Source organism: Pseudorasbora parva, chromosome 20, assembly GCF_024679245.1.
Source record: "Pseudorasbora parva isolate DD20220531a chromosome 20, ASM2467924v1, whole genome shotgun sequence".
In the NCBI taxonomy this organism is placed as follows: Eukaryota; Metazoa; Chordata; class Actinopteri; order Cypriniformes; family Gobionidae; genus Pseudorasbora; species Pseudorasbora parva.
This window is the reverse complement of record NC_090191.1, coordinates 23,583,880-23,605,187: the sequence shown is the minus strand read 5'-3', so window position 1 is coordinate 23,605,187 and position 21,308 is coordinate 23,583,880. Positions and strand designations below refer to the sequence as shown.

Below are 21,308 nucleotides of genomic sequence, written 5' to 3'. Positions count from 1 at the left end.
GCACGCCATGATCACATAATATGCATTTTAAGTTGAATTGCAATTATTTATGAAAAGATGTAATTGATTATAACATACATTGTGAATACCTTTATAATGCAGTATGCATAAAGGCTTAAAGTAAAGTGTTACTAAATATGTTTTTAAAAACAATTATATTTAGGTCCAGATTTAGAAGTGCACTAACCCTCTTTTGCCGTTAAAAAACTCAGGATTTACTAAAGAGACGCAGTGAAAAAAATGTGCTGAAAAGGCTCAGACACAGTTATTTCCAACCCACGCTCATTGGAAATACGTGACTCTGCCTACATTTTTGCAACACCCGAAATATGTACCTCCAGGTATGTTTACCTGCACTTTTTGGGTGAAACGTCCACCGGAGGCGCTAAGTGGTAATATTTTTTCTCCATTCCAGATTCGCAACATGACATCATGACTTCCCGTAAATATACACGCGCCAACCTGATCTCACAGAATGAATATGTATAGCCTAATTTTATATTTTGGAGCAACTAGCTCCACTCCTACCCTAAACCTACCAACTCTCAACAATATAAAACACGTAACAGGCAAATAAATGTACAGTCACATGTATTTATTGCAAAAACTGACCAAAAAACAGTATAAAAGTATTAACTTATGTTGCATTCCAAGTCTTCTGAAGTCATACGATATCTTCATGTGAAGAACAGAGTTGATCTTGATGTTTTAGCCGTTGAAATGATGATCGCGCTCCTTTGTGAACAGAACACACACTCACTCGTTCATTCATATTTCTAATTCAAATGATACACACAAGTTGAATGACGCGATCGGTCACGAAAGCCAATGGCATTTTACAATCAAAGCTGACGTAATGACACAATTGGTCACGAGACACATGACAGCCAATGCTGTCAAAGCCGACGTGACGTTTCTTCCGGCGGTAATATTTGAAATGTATTATTAATCTTTGGCGGATGGATTCGACGTTACTGATCGCTTTTGGGGATTTTCTTCACACAAATCAATCGTTTGGCCTCGGAACACTTGGGATATTTGTATTTTCTGAATAAATTATGCCTTCAGTCGTATCTTCCTGTTATATTCTGTTTTTTATAATACACAAATGGGTAGGGTTAGGGAAGGGATTGAGTTACGCGTTCAAAATATGTCTGAATATGTGTGTGTGTCCACAAGGTAAATAGATTTATAAACATACTAAATAGTTTTTTTGAAAATGTAAAAATGCAGAATGTTTCTTGTGATGGGTGGGTTTAGGGGCTGTGTGTGTGTGTGTGTGTGATGGGTAGGTTTAGGGGTAGGGGCAGTGTAGGGGGATAGAATGTAACGGCAATGATAAACACGCTAAAAAGCGATGCGTCTTGATAGCACGCCAAAATGGCATACGAATTAGCGTGACATACATACGCCATTTCATGAGATCAGACCGGGAATGGAGAAAAAATATTACCACTTAGCGCCTCTGGTGGACGTTTAAGTGCAGGTAAACTTACCTGGAGGTACATATTTCAGGTGTTGCAAAAATGTAGGCAGAGTCACGCATTTCCAATGAGCCTGGGTTGGTCATTTCAGGGGCTGACCTCATTGTATGTGCATTTGTTGGAGTTTTTCTTTCAGACGCAAATTTAAGGGAGGAAAGTATTAATAATTGAAGGTGATTTACCATGGTCGGCAAATTTCTGGTATTTAATCATTTACCACAAAAAAGCATGTCTTAAACCAGACGCTAATTTGCGCTGCCTTTGGTAGTTGCATTGTCATTATGGAAATGATCCGACTGCGTCTGTGTTCTTTAATTTAGTAGTCATTTATTGGGTCAGCATACTTGCTCAGATCTTTCCTCTCCTATTGGTGCTTTTATGGGATTGCGCTCTCTCGCTAATTTGCACTGTTTAGTAAACCTGGTGTGCTCCTCAATTTAGCATTTGCTTTTCAACCTAAGAAAAATCAAAATGCATTTGTCACTGATAAACCATACTACAACAGTGACAGCCACAGTTGTCCTTTTCAATTTGGTCAAACACACATTACATTTCCAATAATATCTAGGCGCAGCAGTGAATGGAGTGTGGCATGGTGTGTGTGTGCACAATTTCAGGTCGGATCAATATGTCCTGCCCATTCATACAGTACTCAACATTCATACAGTAGGAGCTCTATTCCAAGTGTCCGTGGAAACACACATTTGTTCATCTAATTTGTTTTCTCTGCTGCCTACAGCAATGTCCGCATGCATGTATGCAGTGTCACACTGTCAAACACACCAAGCCATCGGCAGGCTCTAATGACCATAATGGAGAATAAACAGGATTGTGGGGGTGTGTTGGTGTGTCTGAAGAAATGGTCTTACCCTGCACAAGATATTGTGTTTGCCCAATTTTTAGGGAAATCTTTTTTGTCCTTGAGCCAAACAGTTGGCCGCATGCCTACAAACACATTAAAGACCACACACACTGTTCATCACACATTAGCAACCTCAAGTACATTGGATATTTGCTTACTGGCTTTAAAATTGTGCCCTAGAATTGACAGATAGACCTTAAACACACACACACAGATGCTTTATTACACGCATAATGTGTCACATATTGACCTTGGCTTCACTTAATGTGCTTTTAATGATTTAAGGTTTCTAACATGACATGAGCTTCTCTGATTTCAAAGCGTTTGCTCTATTTAAAAGCGTTTGCCTATAATCTTGCTTTCAACATGTGAAATACATGCACAGTTGGATTCAGCCAGTGTTTGACCTGCTCAGTCAAAGATTTTCCACTCTTTTGCCCTGAAACGGCTCAATTGCTCTGGCAGTGGCTCTGTAACTATTACCCCGTGGACTCCAGTGTACTGAACACAATCCCTCCTGCTAGATGTTTCCCCATGCAGACAGGTTAGTTTAATCTGCTGACAGACAGTTAAAGCTCATGAAAATGCACCTAGAATGGTTTAGTTTCTCGTGTGTGACTGTTACAGTCAACTGATGGGATTTTGTTATTATTATTAATTTTATCATCCTTTTGACACTTATTATTTGATGCTATTATACTTTTGATTTTCTTTTAGCATTTTATTGAACATTCTTTATCTCAATTTGAAACTTAATTGTCTTTCAAATTGTGTCATTTTCCTCTGACCTGACAGCAGAAGTTTGGACCTGCCAGATGTGTCCTTCATTGTCCTTTCTTCAAAAATGACCTCTAGTCCTGCTGGGATAATAAAAAGAATCTAATCAGTTTGATATCTAGGGATGAGCAGCACATAAAAGAGGAATGTCTTTGACCTTTATGTCTTTTTATGGTTTAGGTGCTGATAATGTCACAGGAATGACCCAGAGGCGTTTATAAGCTACAAAGAAAGGCTTCAGATCACTGTACAGCCAAAGACAAACGCTGACAAAACCTCCTCATGTGCTTTATTGATTAAAAAAACAAGATACCGCAGACTGAAAAAGAAAGCAGGGATGCAATTAAAGTCAGATATCGCCTTAGAGAGAAGCTAAATTGTTTTTTGGTGCAGTTTTAGTCTTTGTTTGAAAGAATAAAGGCTCACTAATTGTACAATGTTTTTAAAGAAACCACCCCAGACATACAATCTTCACAGAATATCATAACCTCCTTTTATTGTAAATGTGTTACCTCCACGCAGTCAAATATTAGAGCAAATCAAACCATTATATTCAGATTTATGGCTTGTGTTCTCTCATAAATGTCATGAATTTTCCAGATAAGCAGCTAACGGAACGGCACCAATATCCTTCTTTAACTGTGTTTCTGAATTCGCTTAGACTTCCTGTCAGTGGCAGTCATAAACAAGACATCACCTTCACAGGTGCGGAAATCTCAGTCTATACGCTCGAGTTGGATTTGACATGATTTTATATCTTACTGGAGGTGCCGTTCTCTGTATTGCTATTGAAAACTCCCAGAGGCTCCGACGGCTCTTCCAGAATCAGCAGGTCTTTATTGCGCTTTGTTTGAGCAAATCAAAAGTTCAGTCACTGTATCGCCACAGCTCCTCCAGAGGTTTTATGTTATTTCTTCTTCCTACGAATATTACATGCAGCGCCTCACAGCCTGTGATACTTTTCTCTCTGTGTTGCTCCACTGTAGACTGTTATTCTTTTCTTAGATTTATAATCAGATGATATCTTTGGTCCATTGAGAGCTCTTACTTATGACCTGTATATCGCTAGACTATATATATATTGGGCTGTGACTCATTTTGGGAGGCCTGCAGTGATGATTCGGGTCAGATTTCCCCACTTAAATTATGACCTTAGAAAATATCATCAAATAAGATCAGCTGGTGTTATGAACATTTCTTGGCGTGACAGAGTTCAAGTGATTCAATGTGATTGCAGACAAAAGAAGAGCACTTAAGCCAAAGTGGCTCATTTTAAATCAAAAAGTGTCTTTTTATTTAAAATGATATACAACAGACAATTTGAGTGAAAAGAAGAAGCCACAAAAGACAGTTCAAATTCTCAGATAAGAGTACAAAATAAAACATGTAAAAATGCACTATTATTGTTTTTCATTGATTCCTCTGGAGGTGAAACATTGATTTGTGACTTGTTATCTTTGAACAACCCTGAGCACTAAACTAATTATTTAAACTGCTGTTAAATAAATCTCACTTCAGGACAATGTATTTTTCTGGAAATCCAAACAAGAATTAGATGTGAACACAATGTGTAAATCTAATGGAAACCTTCGTTTAAAAAAAAAAAAAAAAAAAAATGGTCACACTTTATTTTATGGTTCAGTTATTAACTATTAACTAGTTGCTTATTAGCTTGCATATTACTAGGATATTGGCTGTTTATTTGTACTTATAAAGCACATTTTAATGCCTTATTCTGCATAACCTTATTCTACATCTCTTAATCCTACCCAATATCTAAACTTAAATGCTACAAAAACTGCCTTACTAACTATTAATAAGCAGTATTAGGAGTTTATTGAGGCAAAAGTCATAGTTAATGGTGAATATGTTCCCCATACTAAAGTGTTACCAAAAAATTCAAACAAACTTGGTCAAAGTGAGGAATGCTAATCACCATTCAGTTATATGCTCAATGTATCACCATTTTTCACAATTTTCCCTGGACTTTAAAAGTCAGCCATTGTATGTGTGTGAAATAAAACGGTAACTCCATCAATGCAGTAAATGTTAAATGCATGTAAATGCCAACAATATATTTTACTAGCTGTGGATGTTTATCTCAAAATGACACTCTTTATCTCTTCACTCAGATATTTCAATCTTCTGTCCCACAGGATTCCACCTAATGTGCGTGACATTGTGTACTGCACAGGCGTGTCTCTGATGGATGAGGATGTGTGGGAGTTTATCTGGATGAAGTTTCACTCATCTACAGCCATCTCTGAGAAGAAGGTTCTTCTTGAGGCCTTGACCTGCAGTGACAACATCTTCCTGCTCAACAGGTCAATTTACACTCATTGACAATGTCATGGAAAAATAAGTTATTGTAGCATAACTGATCGCTCAGTCTTAGCTGAAAGGTTTAAATCTAAAACAACTGTTCCAAATTACCATTTTATTGATAGCAAGAAGTATATGGAAGGATGTCCCTGGAGGATGTATGGCTCTCCTCTGGCTATAACTCGCGTGTTAGTTCGTAGTCTGCTGTACCTCATGAAGTAATCCGATTCAATCCTTTCTACCACATCATGTCGCTCATATATAAGCAGAGCTGCACTCACTCTTCTGATGGGGCTGTAAAAACAATGGCTGCCGTAGGAGCTTTTCCCACAAGTCTCCATGGTGCCTTAAATTCTCTCCAGACTCAATAGCAGGACGAGGACGGTGACGGATTACACTCTGTCCAGGCCAGGCGAGGATCTCATAGCCCACATATATTTTGAAGCAGTTCTCTTAGGATTCACTGCAGATTTGACATCTCCATTTATTCAGTTGCATTTTGTCATTGTTTTATAGATGCACTGAAAGAAAGAAATATGGCCATATAAAGAGACCCACTGTGACCCCTCTTTGCAGTGAGTGTTCAGCACTCAGCAGGTTCATTTATTTGGGAATCTTCAGTGAAAGTCAGTGTGAGTGTGAGTTGGTTGAGAGGGATGTGATTACCTCGCTAGAGCAAGAAGATAAATAGTGCCACACTTAACAATCACACATTCCCATGCATTACATCCAGGCATCTTCATCTTCATGTCAAGATACCATTTATCAAATTACAGTCAGCAAGGAACCTTTTCATTATTTGTATTGTGGTAATTGCATTCCTTGAAGGTAAAATCAATGAATCTTACGAGCTCTTGGTGATCCATGACTCTGCTGTCATGCACAGTACACCTAGATAAAACATCTGAAAGTCAGACAGCTGAACCATGAATACAAAATCTACAATACAGACTCTTGAAGGCCACATGCTTTTGGTCGTGACTTACCTAGTAGTACTCTGTGTATCTGTATCAACATTCCTTTCAACCTATATGATTGAAGGGTTTGGTTTAAATGTTAGAGATAGACTTAGGGCTGATGTTGAAGCTTTAAATATAATGCACCCTTCCTTGGGATTTAGTGGTAGTTATTGGCAATGGTGTAGCTAAGACCTGGGGTGCGTTTCTGTTATGCCAAATGTGGTCACAAATTCTGGTGTTATCAATAAAGTTCATGGAACTTGGCTATCAGTGCTTTTGGGAAATAAGCACCCCAGATCATTCAAGTCAGAGTCAAGGCTAAGATCAGGTAAGGGTTACATCAAGACCAAGATTAGAAGAGGATTGAGTCTAAGTCAACACTGAGTCCACTTGCTCCTGAATCCATGACAAGATCAAGACAATGAAAAAGTGATCCTGTCATGGACTCGAGGAGTGTGTTGACTCACTGTTGACTTGGCCTTTACTCAAACTCTAAAGCTCCTTTCACACTGCACGTCGGACCCGCAATATTCCCCGAACATTGCCGGGTCGCCTTCTGTGTGAAAGCAACCATGTCCCAGAATTGATTACCGAATTGAACCCAGGTTGGGGACCTAGTAACATTGCGGGGTTCGATCCGGGACGAGCGCTGTGTGAACAAAAGCCAAAACTAATGCCGTAACGGTTGTGTTGTAGTGATGACGTAGTTATCGTGCGACTCCTAGAGCTTGTTTTTTTCAATAATACAACCCTGCAGTGCCAGAAGAGCTAGTCGGTGTTATAAATGCAGAGAGTGTTCGTATACAAAAGAAACTAAAATGAAACAAGCAGAAATTTGTGCAAACTGGACACAAGTCGAGACCACGGAGCTCCTTACTATCCGCGCTGAAGCTGAGATTGTTCGCCAGCTCAGTGGAACGGTACGTGATGCGGTTGTTTATGAGCAAATAAAAATGCAACAGCGTGGTTTCTCGAGAGAGAAAGCGCAAGTCATCAGTAAGCTGAAGGCTTTGAAAAAAATGTTTCACCAAGTGCTGGATCACAACGGAAGGAGCGGCAGTGGAAGACTAGACTGGCAATGAGAACATTTCCGTTTTGCCTTTCCTTATTCTTTGGCGCCAATCTTTTTCGACTCGTACATTATTTGTCACATCCGGATGTCACGTGTCAACTTGATCCGGGACCGTTACGGGTTGTGTGTGAAAGCGCACATATTACGGTATTTCGCTGGCAGTGTGAATGGACCAAATCTAGCGGCCCGGGAACAAATGCCGGGTCGCATTATCCGTGTATTTGCCGGAATCGCAGTGTGAAAGGGGCTTAATAAGCAAGGCTCAACTATAGCACTGGTTACTGGTTAGGTGCAGATTTGGTTAGGACCGTTTAACACCTCCTACTTAGCAAAATTATGGTCACTTTCTGATGGTAGTTCAGTGAAATATCATCCCTGAAATGTATCAATTTTAGCCATTTGCTGGTTCAAGCTTGTTTAGGTTGTTAATCTGCTGGACTACCAGTGAGGACCATCGGGTTCTTGGTCACCTCTCTGACTAAGGCCCTTCTCCCCCGATAACTCAGTTTGGCTGAGCGGCCAGCTCTAGGAAGAGTCCTGGTGGTTACAAACTTCTTCCGTTTACGGATGATGGAGGCCTCTATGTGCTCATTGGGACCTTCAGTGTTGCAGGAATTTTTCTGTACCCTTCCCCAGGTCGGTGCCAGTCTCGGAGATCTACAGACAATTCCTTGGACTTCATGGCTTTTTTTGTGCTCTGACATGCACTGTTAACTGTGAGACCTTATATAGACAGGTGTGTGCCTTTTTAAATCATGTCCAATCAACTGAATTTACCATTGGTAAATTAGACTCCAATAAAGTTGTAGAAACATCTCATGGATGATCAGTGGAAACATGATGCACCTGAGCTAAATTTTTCATGGCAAAGGCTGTGAATACTTATGTATGAGGGCAGCCACACAAATCAACATGGTGAGATTTATTTCCAGGTTGCATCACAAGCCAGATTGTGAATTGAAATTCCTTCAAAATTTCATCCAGTTCCCTCTGCTTGAAGACTGGAATATATCATGCCGGCATATGGTGGGGAGGAGTCGAAGCTGGCCATAGGGGTCTGTGCAGAGGACTTGTCTGGTTCTTGGGGTCTGTGCCGAAGTCTTCAAAGGGAGTCTGTAGGGCTCATCTTGTTGTCATGGTCTCTGCTGACATTCAGCTCTGTTTTGGTCATCACTGAGTGCAGGTCCACCATCTGATCTGATATCTGGATACTGACCAGATCTGGCTGACTACAGTAACCCAGGATAAGGGAGAAACAGAATGACTAATATAAGCATAAATGCTATTCTTCTTACAATGTAACAAATATATTGGATGTTATGGGAAGTGTTCTTTGTTCCGGTTTTCCTAATTTATGCAGCCTAATAATCCTTTTAAAAAATCCTTTTGGATATGAATTATAGAAATGGGATGTTATGTTATGTGTATGCTAGGTTAAAGAGATGGGTCTTTTAAACTGATTTAAACTGACAGAGTGTGTCTGCCTCCCAGAAGACGCTAGAAAAAACGTTTCCAGAGTTTAGGTGCTAAATAGGAAAAGGATCTACTGCCTGTAGTCGATTTTGATATTCAAGGTATTATGAACTGGCCAGCATTTTGAGACCGCAATAAACGTGAAGGACTATAATACAATGGGGATTTGCTCAAGAACTGAAGAACTAAACCCTTTAGAGCTTTGTAAGTAATCAGAAGGGTTTTAAAAGGTATGCAGTGTTGAATAGGGAGCCAATGCAGTTGACAGAACCGGGCTAATATGGTCATGCTTCCTGATTCTAGTAAGAACTCGAGCTGCTGCATTTTGGACCACCTGGAGTTTGTTTATTAAGTTTGCAAGGCAACTATTGCTAAAGCATTACAATAATCTAGCCTTCATAAACGAATGAATTAACTTTTCTGCATATGGCATGTCAGAATTTAGATTATTTTTAAGATAGGCAAATTAAGTTTTACAAATTTAAAGCTACTGTCCGTAACTTTTTTTGTGTTCAAGATTTACAAAAAATATATAATGAGAACAACTTTCTTCCATTTTCCAAACCGCGTTTTTGTCTACTTATAATAAGTATTTATATTGGGACTATTTCAGGCCAGACTGGTAGGTACCGCTGCGGAGGAGCACAGTACCTGCGTGATCCGCCACAGACATAAACAGAGAGAAGTAGCTCCGGCTGCAATGTTCTTCCGCAAGACGCATGCAGTTCTGTTTATTAACCACTAGAGTGCAAAAAGTTATGGACTGCAGCTTTAAGAAATGAGGCTTTCAAATGAAAGATTGTTATTAAATAGCACACCCAGGTTCCTAACTGACAACAAAGTATTCTAGGGCATTGTTTGCAGATGTTTTTGATCCAATAATAATAGAGTTGAGTATAATCAGCATAATGTAGAAAACTACTGCCTATACGGTGATAAACTATGTATGTTTTCTTATAATATCTTCTAATGATAACATGGTGAAAAGCAATGGTTCTAGTTCAGAACTTTGCTGGAAATCCAGGTCCAGGAAAATCTATAAAACCTATGTTATTATGCAGACACTACTTAGATATCCAGCCATTGAGTGACGACAGTCTGCTATATATCTTGTCACCACGATAGACATTGAAGGATCTGTAGGAGTATATTAAAATGTCTGATATCATAATACACGTACTGTTATTTTTAGTCATTTCTGATGGACATCATTAGTGCTGGTATGAATAACAATCTTAGAGTATTTACATTTAGCATTACCTAGCACTTTTAAATTTGCTTTGATGTCAGGCTCTCTCGTTCCCACCGAACTCTGGCTGGTGTCTCTTTTTTTCAGTTTCTGTACATAAAATCACCGAACACTCATAGAGCACTTTCAACTGGATTCTCAGTGGGTGCATAACTAAGAGAGGAGAACATGTTTTGATCAGAAGAGCTGCGTTTTGTCCCTAACTATGCCTTCTCACAGTCACGCAGTTGCCCTGCTGTTAGGGCTCTGGAACCGGAACTGAACAATGTACATGGCCTGCATTCAATGCAGTATCTAAAGCCCTTGCATTCTTACTCTTCTCCATTAAAGTTTTGAGGATAAAATGTTGGATTCTCTAATTCTGTAATCTTCACTGTCAGTCTAAGGCCGGAGACACACTGCAAGCGTGGCGTTTCTGTTGCGTGTCAACCGCGAGGCGGCTGCCTGGCGTTTTCTCCTTTTTTGCACTCCAGAAGCGTGTCTGACGCGGCGCTGCTGCTGGTATTGATGTACAGGGAAGCACTATACTTCATGTTAAATATAAATATATTGCCTATTGATACCGCAAAGAAAACGTCGGCAGTAGCCTATTGACCATACATATGTATGGTATTGACGGCAAAATAGGCTACAGAATATTTCGTTCTGTATTGACAGGTTTAATATTTCAAAATCGATAATTATGTTGTTTTTTATTATTACAATTAGACCCATATCTGCATTTATGTTAACCTACAGACTTTCAAACATGAAAATGTCATTTATTAATATGTATTCGTGTCAAAATGGCATATAAACATCTTTTCCTATTCTATTTTGCCTGGAAACGCTTCCAACACGCTCGCGTGACTGGTGAAAAATTGGCGTCTCTTCTATTTGAAGCATGCACACGTTTTCCGCGTGGCTCGGACCGCGCGTGAGCCGCGCCTGTGATGCAGACAGTATGCAAGTTCTAACCGGTTAACATGGGAACCGAAATAAAAACGGACAAGCCACACAGCCGAGACGCTCACGGCACGCTTGCAGTGTGTCTCCGGCCTAACTATTTCCCTGCATGTATACAATATTGGGTATATTGCATTACTAAGTAATGAATTACTGAAATATAATTACTGTAAAGTAAGGGATTACTCTTAATATTTTGTAATATAATTACATTTATTTCTGATATAATTACACTAAATACTGTACCTCCACGCACAGATTGGGCTCTGGATCCACACTTCTTGAGAGAGGCTGGACTCTCTACTATTCTGGAGTTGCCCATGATGAGAGGTGGGGGGCTTAAGTGGGTTTGCTTATAGCCCCACAGCTCAGCCACCATGTGTTGGAGTTCACCCCGGGTGAACAACAATGTCGCTCCATTGCGGCTTTGAGTTAGGGATAAGTCTCTCTCTGTGCTTACGGGCCGAATGGCAGTGCGGAGTACCCGGGCCTTGGAGTCTCTGGGAGGGGTGCTGGAAAGTGCTCGGACTAGAGACTCCATTATTCTACTGGGGGACTTCAACGCCCATGTGGGCAGTGACAGTGACACCTGGAGTGGCATGATTGGGAGTAAACCCCCCCAATCGGAACCCGAGCGGTGTTTTTAGCATTAGATTTCTGTGCTACTCAAGGCTTGTCCATAACAAACATCATGTTCAAGCATAAGGGTGTCATCAGTGCACGTGGCACCAGGACACCCTAGACCGGAGGTCAATGATCAACTTTGTGGTCGTCTATGGTGGTGAGTTGAATCCGATGGCATGGGAGGAAGCTGGATAGACTCGGCAGACCCAAATGTACTATGAGGGTCTGCTAGGAACATTTGGCGAAGTCCCCTGTCAGAGAGATCTTCCACTCACACCTCCAGCGGAGCTTCAACTGGATCTCGAGGGAGTCTGGAGATAGAGTCAGAGTTGACCAAGTTTTCCACCTTCATGGTGCTCATGACTTCTGAGGCAGCTGACGGGTACCGGCAGGCCAAGCGGACTGCAGTGGTTGTGGAGGCAAAAAAATCATGCCTGGGAGGAGTTCGGTGAGAATAGGGTTAGATATAGGGTGAGAAGCTCGTCACTCGGGAGGAGCTCATAGTAGAGCCGTCACTCCTCCACATCGAGAGGAGCCAGCAAAGGTGGCTTGGGCATCTATTTTTGATATCTCCTGTACCCCTTCCCAGGGAGGTGTTCCGGAGACCCCGGGGAAGGCCTAGGACACACTGGAGGGTTTATGTCTCCCAGCCGGACTGAGAACACCTCGGTGTTCCCCCGTAAGAGCTGGAGCAAAATGTCTAGGCAGAGGGGAGTCTGGGCATTTCTGTTTAGACTGTTTCCCCCACGACCCGGCCCAGGATAAGTGGATGGATGGATGGATGGATGGATGGATGGATGGATGGATGGATGGATGGATGGATGGATGGATGGATGGATGGATGGATGGATGGATGGATGGATGGATGGATGGATGGATGGATGGATGGATGGATTTTTGATTAAGACTGGAGTTGGCACCCTGTAGTTTGGATCGTCTTAAGGCGATTACCCATTTTTCTAAACACATATGGTAGAAGTTTGTTTGATAAAACTGCAAAGAAAAGGCCAAGAAACCTTTCCTCACAATAGAAACATTTCTTAATACTAGCTAATTATGTGTGGTGAGAGCAGCAGTAGTGATGTAGTGGTGTTGAAAGTGCCAGATATCATTGTTAGAAAAAAAACAGGCGCTAGCAACACTCACATGCTAATTAGAAACTGGCTCCTATTGCTACAATGAATGGCATAAGCATGATGTGTGAAGAACCTGTAGCTGAATTTATATCAGCTCAAAGACAAAACTGCAGCTCTTGACTATCGTCTTAGATCTTTTAACAGTGTTGATATCAGGAGCGTGTTTTTTTGTTGTTGTTTTTTTTTTGATGTATTCCCATGAAATAAAGTTTTTTACCATCTCTGTTCAATGTGCAGGTAGCGCCTTATTAGTCATGGTTATTTAGAGACGATTTGGTGTTGCTTTTTAGGCTTCAAATATCTCTCATTACTGAGATTTGTTTTATTGTCACATAGGATATTTTAAATATTTCACGACTGCAACATTCAGACGTCCACCTTTGCTCTAGTGTCGGACTTAAAAGACAAGACCTCTAGCCGCAGTTCATTGATTTTAGATGCACTTAAATTTCACACAGCATGCACAAGCAAAGCCCCCGTCCCAGATGAGCCGTGTGTGTGAGAGAGTGTGTTTGTGATATGTAATCTACTGCAAAGAAAACTGCCTTGTTTGGAGTGAGCTAGTAAACGTGCTTCAATCACTGAGTCTGAAGGATGGGGTGTATGAATTCTGTGTTTAGTATTGATTTCTATGGCATGAAGTAAATTGTATCCCTCTCCTCCATTTTTGATGACACGTTTTGTGATCGAGTGGGACAGATATAATTCCTCTCCCCTGCTGGAGTGTGCGTGCGTGCGTGCGTGCGTGCGTGCGTGTCTGTATTTGCCAATCTCACCTCTCTGACTGCTAACCTAGAAGAGATGTTGTGCAGCCTTAGAGACTGAATGAAATTAGCATTGCTTACTGAATACCATGAAATTTTACTAAAGTATACTATTAATAAAATAATAATAATGCCAATATTGTATAATAGGCAACAATACGCATTGTATTTAAGCAGATGCTAAATAAATTAACACTGGAAATGATGGACAGTTCAAGCGCAATCCATTGTGGTATACGCAATTCCACATAGTGTGCTCTTGTTGTATACTGTATATCGGCAAATGCAAGTATCCTTTGTGCGCAGTGTGTACATTTTCCATATGCAATGTACATATTGTATATAGGGTTGCCACCTTCAATAAAAAAAATAAGGGACGCCTGCCGCAGCGGTGGCCACACCCCTTGGGGCCACGATGACCAGTCCCGATGGTGTGCCAGTGCAGTGGTTGTATATCATAACTTAAAACATGTTTTCATAATTTGTATATATATTAAGATTGATACCAATGGACATTATAATAGGATATCTGCTATTGAAATCAGTGTGAACAGATGCACTCAGTATAATACACAGCTATGACAACGAAAAACAAACTCAGCTGCTGTAACCTACAGGGGAGTAGGATAAGAAATTGCAAATTATCTCGAGTAATTTTATAGTGTTGTGAACAAAGATTTTGACTACAATATTTGTTATTGTTTGCAGTATCACCATCCAAACAGTGAAACCACACCTAAATAACTGTAAATGATATAATATCTACAATCATTTCTTATTTTAATAAAACACTTAAGAACATTTTTATTTTTGGTAAGTTCAGTAAATATATTTATGTATTATTCCGTTTTTATATAGTCTATTGTTAATTCTATAGTATTGGATGATGCAATTATTTAAATTTGTTAAGCATAACAAATAGTTGTTTATTTTATTCCTAAAAGGTCCTATTTTGATTTAATATGTATATATATATATATCTTATATATATATCGTTTGTGTCTGACTGTACAACTTAACCTTAATAAACAAATCATACCATAACATCATTAATGTAGCCTACATTATTAACATTATTTCTTAATATGCAGCATATGACATCTATCGTTATCAATCAAAAAACTATTTTGATATAGGGTATTTGGACCTGCCTCCGCCATCGTTTCAAATGGATTCTGCCCATATAGAAAAGAACCGGCGAGGCGGGGTCCCCTCCTTTTTCCTGAAATTACGTGACGATTCCGTATTTCACGGGACAGGTGGCAACCCTAATTGTATAGTCAAGACAGTAATATGCTAGTATGCTAATATAAACATGCTGATCTGAACATAAAAAAGTGATTGTAGAATTAGCGCAGCAAAAGAAACTTTTCTGAAAGCGTGCTCACACTTGTCCACAGAGGAAGCAGAATGTCACGTTTGCGATCTGTGAAGCTGCCGTCCACACACAGATGTGAGTTTGTCGCCGAGCCATTAATCTCCAGGGTGTTTGTGAAAAGGTGCTACAAATGACTCAACGACTCATGAAGTCAAAAGCCCCAAAGAGCAGTTGAACTGAAATAAGAGACCAAAGCTTTGTGAAGCAATCACCCCACTCGTTATTGCAAATTGAAAACTTGTGCACCGTGGAAGCGTCTTTATGTGTAACATCTCATTTCCTATTTCTTCCTTTTTCATCTACTTGACATTTCGCACCAATTTGAATCGAATGGGTCTGTCTGCATTCGATTTGGGCTTTTCAGGTTAATTACTTTTTGAAGATGCTGAACAGTATTGAGAACATATTTGAATAATTGTGTTTCGCCTGGCCTGTCAGTGGCTGTCTTTAATGAAAACGGGGAAGAATAATGTGTTTTGTATCTCAGATTTACCCAAGCTTAAAACTAGCATAGAAAATGATGGCAAAATTGATTAGAATGACTTAATTAGAACAGACATGATAATGTTCATGATAATAGCTGTATTTGTCAAATAGCAGCCATTAATAAGCCAAGTATTATATTTTGGACCAAGTTTTTCCAAGCATAAAAGCGCAACTAATGAAGAATATTATTTATTTTCAGTTTCGCTCTGATCGTTTTGGTCGAAACACATTTACAGTGGGGCAAAAAACTATTTAGTCAGCCACTAATTGTGCAAGTTCTCCCACTTAAAAAGATGAGAGAGGCCTGTAATTTTCATCATAGGTACATTTCAACAATGAGAGACAGAATGGGAAAAAAATACAGAAAATCACATTGATTTTTAAAGAATTAATTTGCAAATTATGGTGGAAAGTAAGTATTTGGTCACCTCCAAAAAAAGCAAGATTTCTGGCTCTCACAGACCTGTAACTTCTTCTTTAAGAGGCTCATCTGTCCTCCACTCGTTGCCTGTATTAATGGCACCTGTTTGACCACGTTATCAGTATAAAAGACACCTGTCCACAACCTCAAACAGTCAAGACTCAAAACTCCACTATGGCCAAAACCAAAGAGCTGTCAAAGGACACCAGACACAAAATTGTAGACCTGCACCAGGCTGGGAAGACTGAATCTGCAATAGGTAAGCAGCTTGGTGTGAAGAAATCAACTGTGGGAGCAATTATTTGAAAATGAAAGACATACAATACCACTGATAATCTCCCTCGATCTGGGGCCCCACGCAAGATCTCACCGCGTGGGGTCAAAATGATCACAAGAATGCTGAGCAAAAATCCCAGAACCACATGGGTGGACCTAGTGAATAACATGCAGAGAGCTGGCACCAAAGTAAAAAAGCTACCATCAGTAACACACTACGCCGCCAAGGACTCAAATCCTGCAGTGCCAGATGTGTCCCTCTGCTTAAGCCAGTACATGTACGGGCCCGTCTGAAGTTTGATTGAGAGCATTTGGATGATCCAGAAGAGGACTCTGAGAAAATCATATTGTCAGATTAAACCAAAATATATAACTTTTTAGTAAAAACTCAACTTGTTGTGTTTGGTGGAGAAATAATGCTGAGTTTCATCCAAACAACACCATACCTACTTTGAAGCATGGGGGTGTAACCATCATACTTTGGGGCTGTTTTTCTGCAAAGGAACCAGGAAGACTGATCCGTTTAAAGGAAAGAATGAATGGGGCTATATATCATGAGATTTTGAGTAAAAACCTCCTTCCATTAGCAAGGGCATTGAAGATGAAACGTGGCTGGGTCTTTCAGCATGACAATGATTCTAAACACACTGCCCGGGCAATGAAGGAGTGGCTTCGTAAGTAGCATTTCAAGGTCCTGGAGTGGCCTAGCCAGTCTCCAGATCTCAACCCCATAAAAAATCTTTGGAGGTAGTTGAAAATCCATGTTGCCCAGCAACAGCTCCAAAACATCACTGCTCTAGAGGAGATCTGCATGGAGGGATTAGCCAAACTACCAGCAACCGTGTGTAAAAACCTGGTGGCAACTTACAGAAAATGTTTGACCTCTGTCATTTCCAACAAAGGTTATATAACAAAGTATTGAGATTAACTTTTGTTATTGACCAAATACTTATTTTCCACAATAATTAAATTCTTAAAAAATCAGAAAATGTGATGTTTCTCATTCTGTCTCTCATAGTTGAAATGTACCTATGATGAAAATTACAGGCCTCTCTCATCTTTTTAAGTGGAAGAACTTGCACAATTGGTGGCTGACTAAATACTTTTTGGCCCCACTGTAAGTGTTGATTGTTTTCTGTAACCAACGGTCATATTTAATAATGGCATTACTGTCACTTCACATTAACCCTTTGCTAACTGCTTAAATTTTGTTTTTGTTTTTTTATGAATTAGTGTGCAATTTTCATAGTGCTCATGAAGAGCTCAAAATTGTGTTTCATAAAGTTTTAAAATCACTTAAAAAAGTTTTACAGTCCACACCATGGCCGAATTATCATTTCATTTTAAATAATTCAGGGGCCCTTCTCCATTATTCTTCACTTATTGACTATCTCCCATGTATTGTGTTGTCCACAGGCTCCTGAATCTATCCCTCACCTCTGACCTGGTGCCGGATCAGGACGTGATCGATGTCATCATACACGTGGGCCGCAATCCACTGGGAAGACATTTAGCATGGAGATATTTCCGCGAGAAGTGGGACATATTGAATTCCAGGTGACTGTAACTTCATTCATCTCTGTTTATCAGTGACTATAACCTTCCTCTGATATGAATTTCACATTCGCACTCTCATAAGATATTTATTAAGGAATGTTCCTTGTTTGTGGTTGGAGGATCAGAGAGCAGTATGGGAAATATCTGTTGGTGTGTGTTTGCTACTGGGCTCATTAAAATTGTGCGCCGGTGTTTTTCATCACAGCGCTTGAGCTCCGTGTCTCTCATTCGCAGGTATGGAGAAGCTTTATTTATGAACTCAAAATTAATCAGCGGCGTGACGGAGTTTCTCAACACAGAGGCCGAGTTGAATGAGGTGAGTCTGGACTTCTACACCATCCTGAGGCTCATACACCTCAAATCAATCTAAAACACTAATGAACTATTGACCAATCTTCATGGAACATTAATACTTACAAAACAACAATGGTCAGCAAAATTCTTGAGAGGGAGAAAATGAGCAAAAGTAAATTTTGAAGCCTGCAGGAATGTTCTCCGCTCTGTTTCGTTGGGTTATTTCCTCATTGTAACAGCTTAACCTTATTAAAGGAAATGGAACGTATATTCACTTATTCAAATTCATTCAGCTTCAGTCCCAGAGGACACAGACTGCTGATGCTTCTCAATGCAGCGCAGCACTTTCTCATCCAGCTGACTTTGCCTTCAACGATTTATCATTCATACAGAGATAATACGAACCCCCTCAGTGTGTTCTTAAACAGAGCATTAGCATACTGTCATTGACAATCAGCCGCTGCCAGAGCACTTCATCCACAGATTCACCGTTAGATCAGTGATGCTTTCAATGCTGTTGGTTTTATTTCTTTTGAAAAGTTATACCAACGGACAGCTATTTTGAAATGGGTTTAAGCCAAGGATAGCAACTTCCCAGCACATGTTTGTTCATGTAAATCTCATGACCTCAGGAAATGGGAATCGTTTTCGTAAAGTGTTATTTACTAAATGGAGATTTTTTTTTAATGAGATCTAGATTTTTTGACAGACAACCAAGTGTCCTTCTCTTCCAAAAAAACAGCACTGATAATTCTGTTTACTTCAAACCCATTCTCACTCCTCATTATCATAAACATCACTGTTATCTGCTAAATAACATGTCAGGCATTTGCATTTAAATGCATTGTATATCCTGACGCTGATTAACAGAGATGAAGGTGCCGCTTACACACACAAACACAAACTCTCTATATCTGATACATCCGACACGATACGATTATAACGCTAATGAAATTGTGTATCTTCTCCTCAGCTGAAAGAGTTCATCCTGACCAGCGGGGGAGAGTCGGCACCTGCGTTCGCTCGAGCCGTCGAGATCGTTCAAGCTAATGTACAATGGCACATCCTGTTCCAGCAGCAGTTTTACAGATGGCTGCGGAAAGCTCCGGACGGTTAACACAACGTTAAGCATGGGGCAGTCTATTAGCATGGAAACTCATGGCCAGTGACATGGGGAGATTTAAGTAAAATGTAACAAAAAAAATCGGGAAAACTACTCTGGACTATGAGAACCGGATAAATTGAGCTTTTATTTCCCTGTTCTTTTTTAAACGACCGAGCCCTCACAGACTAGGAAGAAAGGAATGGCTGAAACACACTGAAGGAATCAACGCTGGAAATTGCATGTACGATGGTAGCGGCAGACGATTTACAATCCATTTTCTCCTCGTATTTTGCATGAAAGTCATTTCCTTCTACCAGTCGTCCTGTTTGCTGAAATTTTGAGTCCTAAGAATATCGGATTTGCTTTGAAGACCAGACGGCGGGACAAAGAGATTGCGCTTCGGTATAAATAAACACTATTTAGATTAAGCACAAAGACGTGACAATCACCCGTGTTTTGATTGAAACAGGACGAGGAGGACAAAGAGGAGAAATATTAATGTAGCCTTTTCTCTCTCCAAAGCCATAAAAGAGGAGCAGACTGAGTTTTATCTCTTGTACAGATGAAGTTTATTGTTTGATCAATCGACGGCGCTCGGCGGTCGTCAGAAGAAGGAATCTTCTATCGAGCGTTCAGATGGATTTCTGTGGGTCCTAGCCAAAAGCGGTGATGGTTAAACCCGCTGGAGTCCAGGATCACTTGCATTCTCATAGTGTTACTCTTTGCTCTCCAGTTTTTGGAGGGTTTGTCCTTGAATATGTTTGTTTGAGTGGAAAAAACAAAAAAATCAGTGTGTCGATATTTTCATGTATAATTCATTGATTCGCTGGAGGGAGGTCAATGCAGTCAATGCAGTGCTGAGATGTGTTATCTTTATGAATTGTGGACAGTGTGTGATTCTGAATGGATGGTTATCATGGAGACCAATTATAAGGTTTCCATAGTTGTATCTTTTTTATGAACATGAATAGTTAAAAGTGGAGCATTCCTATTGAGTGGTTGACCGATATAGGGGGGTTGTGTATTTTTGACTTGTTTTCCATTAAGAATGTTCAAAAATATCCGTTAAGCAAGACAAATCTACATTTGAAGCAAAATTGCATACGATAACACTTTTCAGAGAATATATCTTGAATTTGATTATTTTTTTGCGTACTCTGATTGGTTGCTTTTATTTTTAAGCATCTACATGCATTTTTTTTTTTTCAGGCGAAAAAAGTTATGCCCAATTACCAGACTAATATCTGTAATAAAATGTAATGACAGCAAAACAGAAGTATAGAAATTCACTGAAATGACACAAACATGTTAATACAATATTTACTCAAAATTCAATAATAATAACATATTATCCATCAACAGTTGGTGGATTGGCAACATTAATTTGCCAATCGACCAACAACCATTAATCTGAAATTGGTCAGTTATCAGCCAATCAGGCGTCCTGGTCGATATATCGGTCCATCACTAATGTATGCGACTCTCAGGCTTGGGCAAAATTCAGAATTGAAGAATCAAGTCTTTTGGCTCGAATGTACTGAAATACAACAACACAGTTTCCAGGAATTCCATTACTCTGACATAAGGTTTGTGACGAAATATAAACAACATCATTTACATCACGTTCAATACTAAGTTAAGTTCATTTCAATACGATCAAAACAATTAAAATCGCTAACTTCAAAATCTGAAACTAATAATTATGTATTAAAATAATTAGTCCAGTTTATGCAGCCATAATATAATATAATATAATATAATATAATATAATATAATATAATATAATATAATATAATATAATATAATATAATATAATATAATTATAATAATGGACTACATATATAAGGAAGCCATACTTTTTTTTCTGGGAATACCTCACATACTGTGTGTATGGTAAAATCAGATTAGGTTTAGGTTATTTTTATACGGGAAAAATTATTTTTTAGAAACTACAATACATGACAACTCTCGTGTGAATTTTACTCCACTTTAATTTTGCATCCTCTTTGCTACCTCAATTCAAATTCATGAATTCGTAAAGCATTCTCAATTCAGTTCTGAATGATGCGCAACCCTGGTGTCTTCAGAAACCCTTAATAGTGTCTTCTATCCAGCTGGTTGTGT

The 21,308-nt window shown here is 39.6% G+C and overlaps 1 protein-coding gene across 1 annotated transcript in view; it reads left to right on the top strand.

Moving 5' to 3' along the window:
* Nucleotides 1-20,937, top strand: part of LOC137049149 (thyrotropin-releasing hormone-degrading ectoenzyme-like) — a 155,677-nt gene extending 134,740 nt beyond the window's left edge. Inside the window, exons 16-19 of the mRNA XM_067427533.1 lie at nucleotides 5,280-5,447; nucleotides 17,645-17,785; nucleotides 18,020-18,101; nucleotides 19,053-20,937. Coding sequence (XP_067283634.1) covers nucleotides 5,280-5,447; nucleotides 17,645-17,785; nucleotides 18,020-18,101; nucleotides 19,053-19,196 — 535 coding nt within the window. The 3' untranslated portion in view covers nucleotides 19,197-20,937. The remainder of the gene's footprint in view (nucleotides 1-5,279; nucleotides 5,448-17,644; nucleotides 17,786-18,019; nucleotides 18,102-19,052) is intronic.
* Nucleotides 20,938-21,308: the final 371 nt, after the last annotated feature.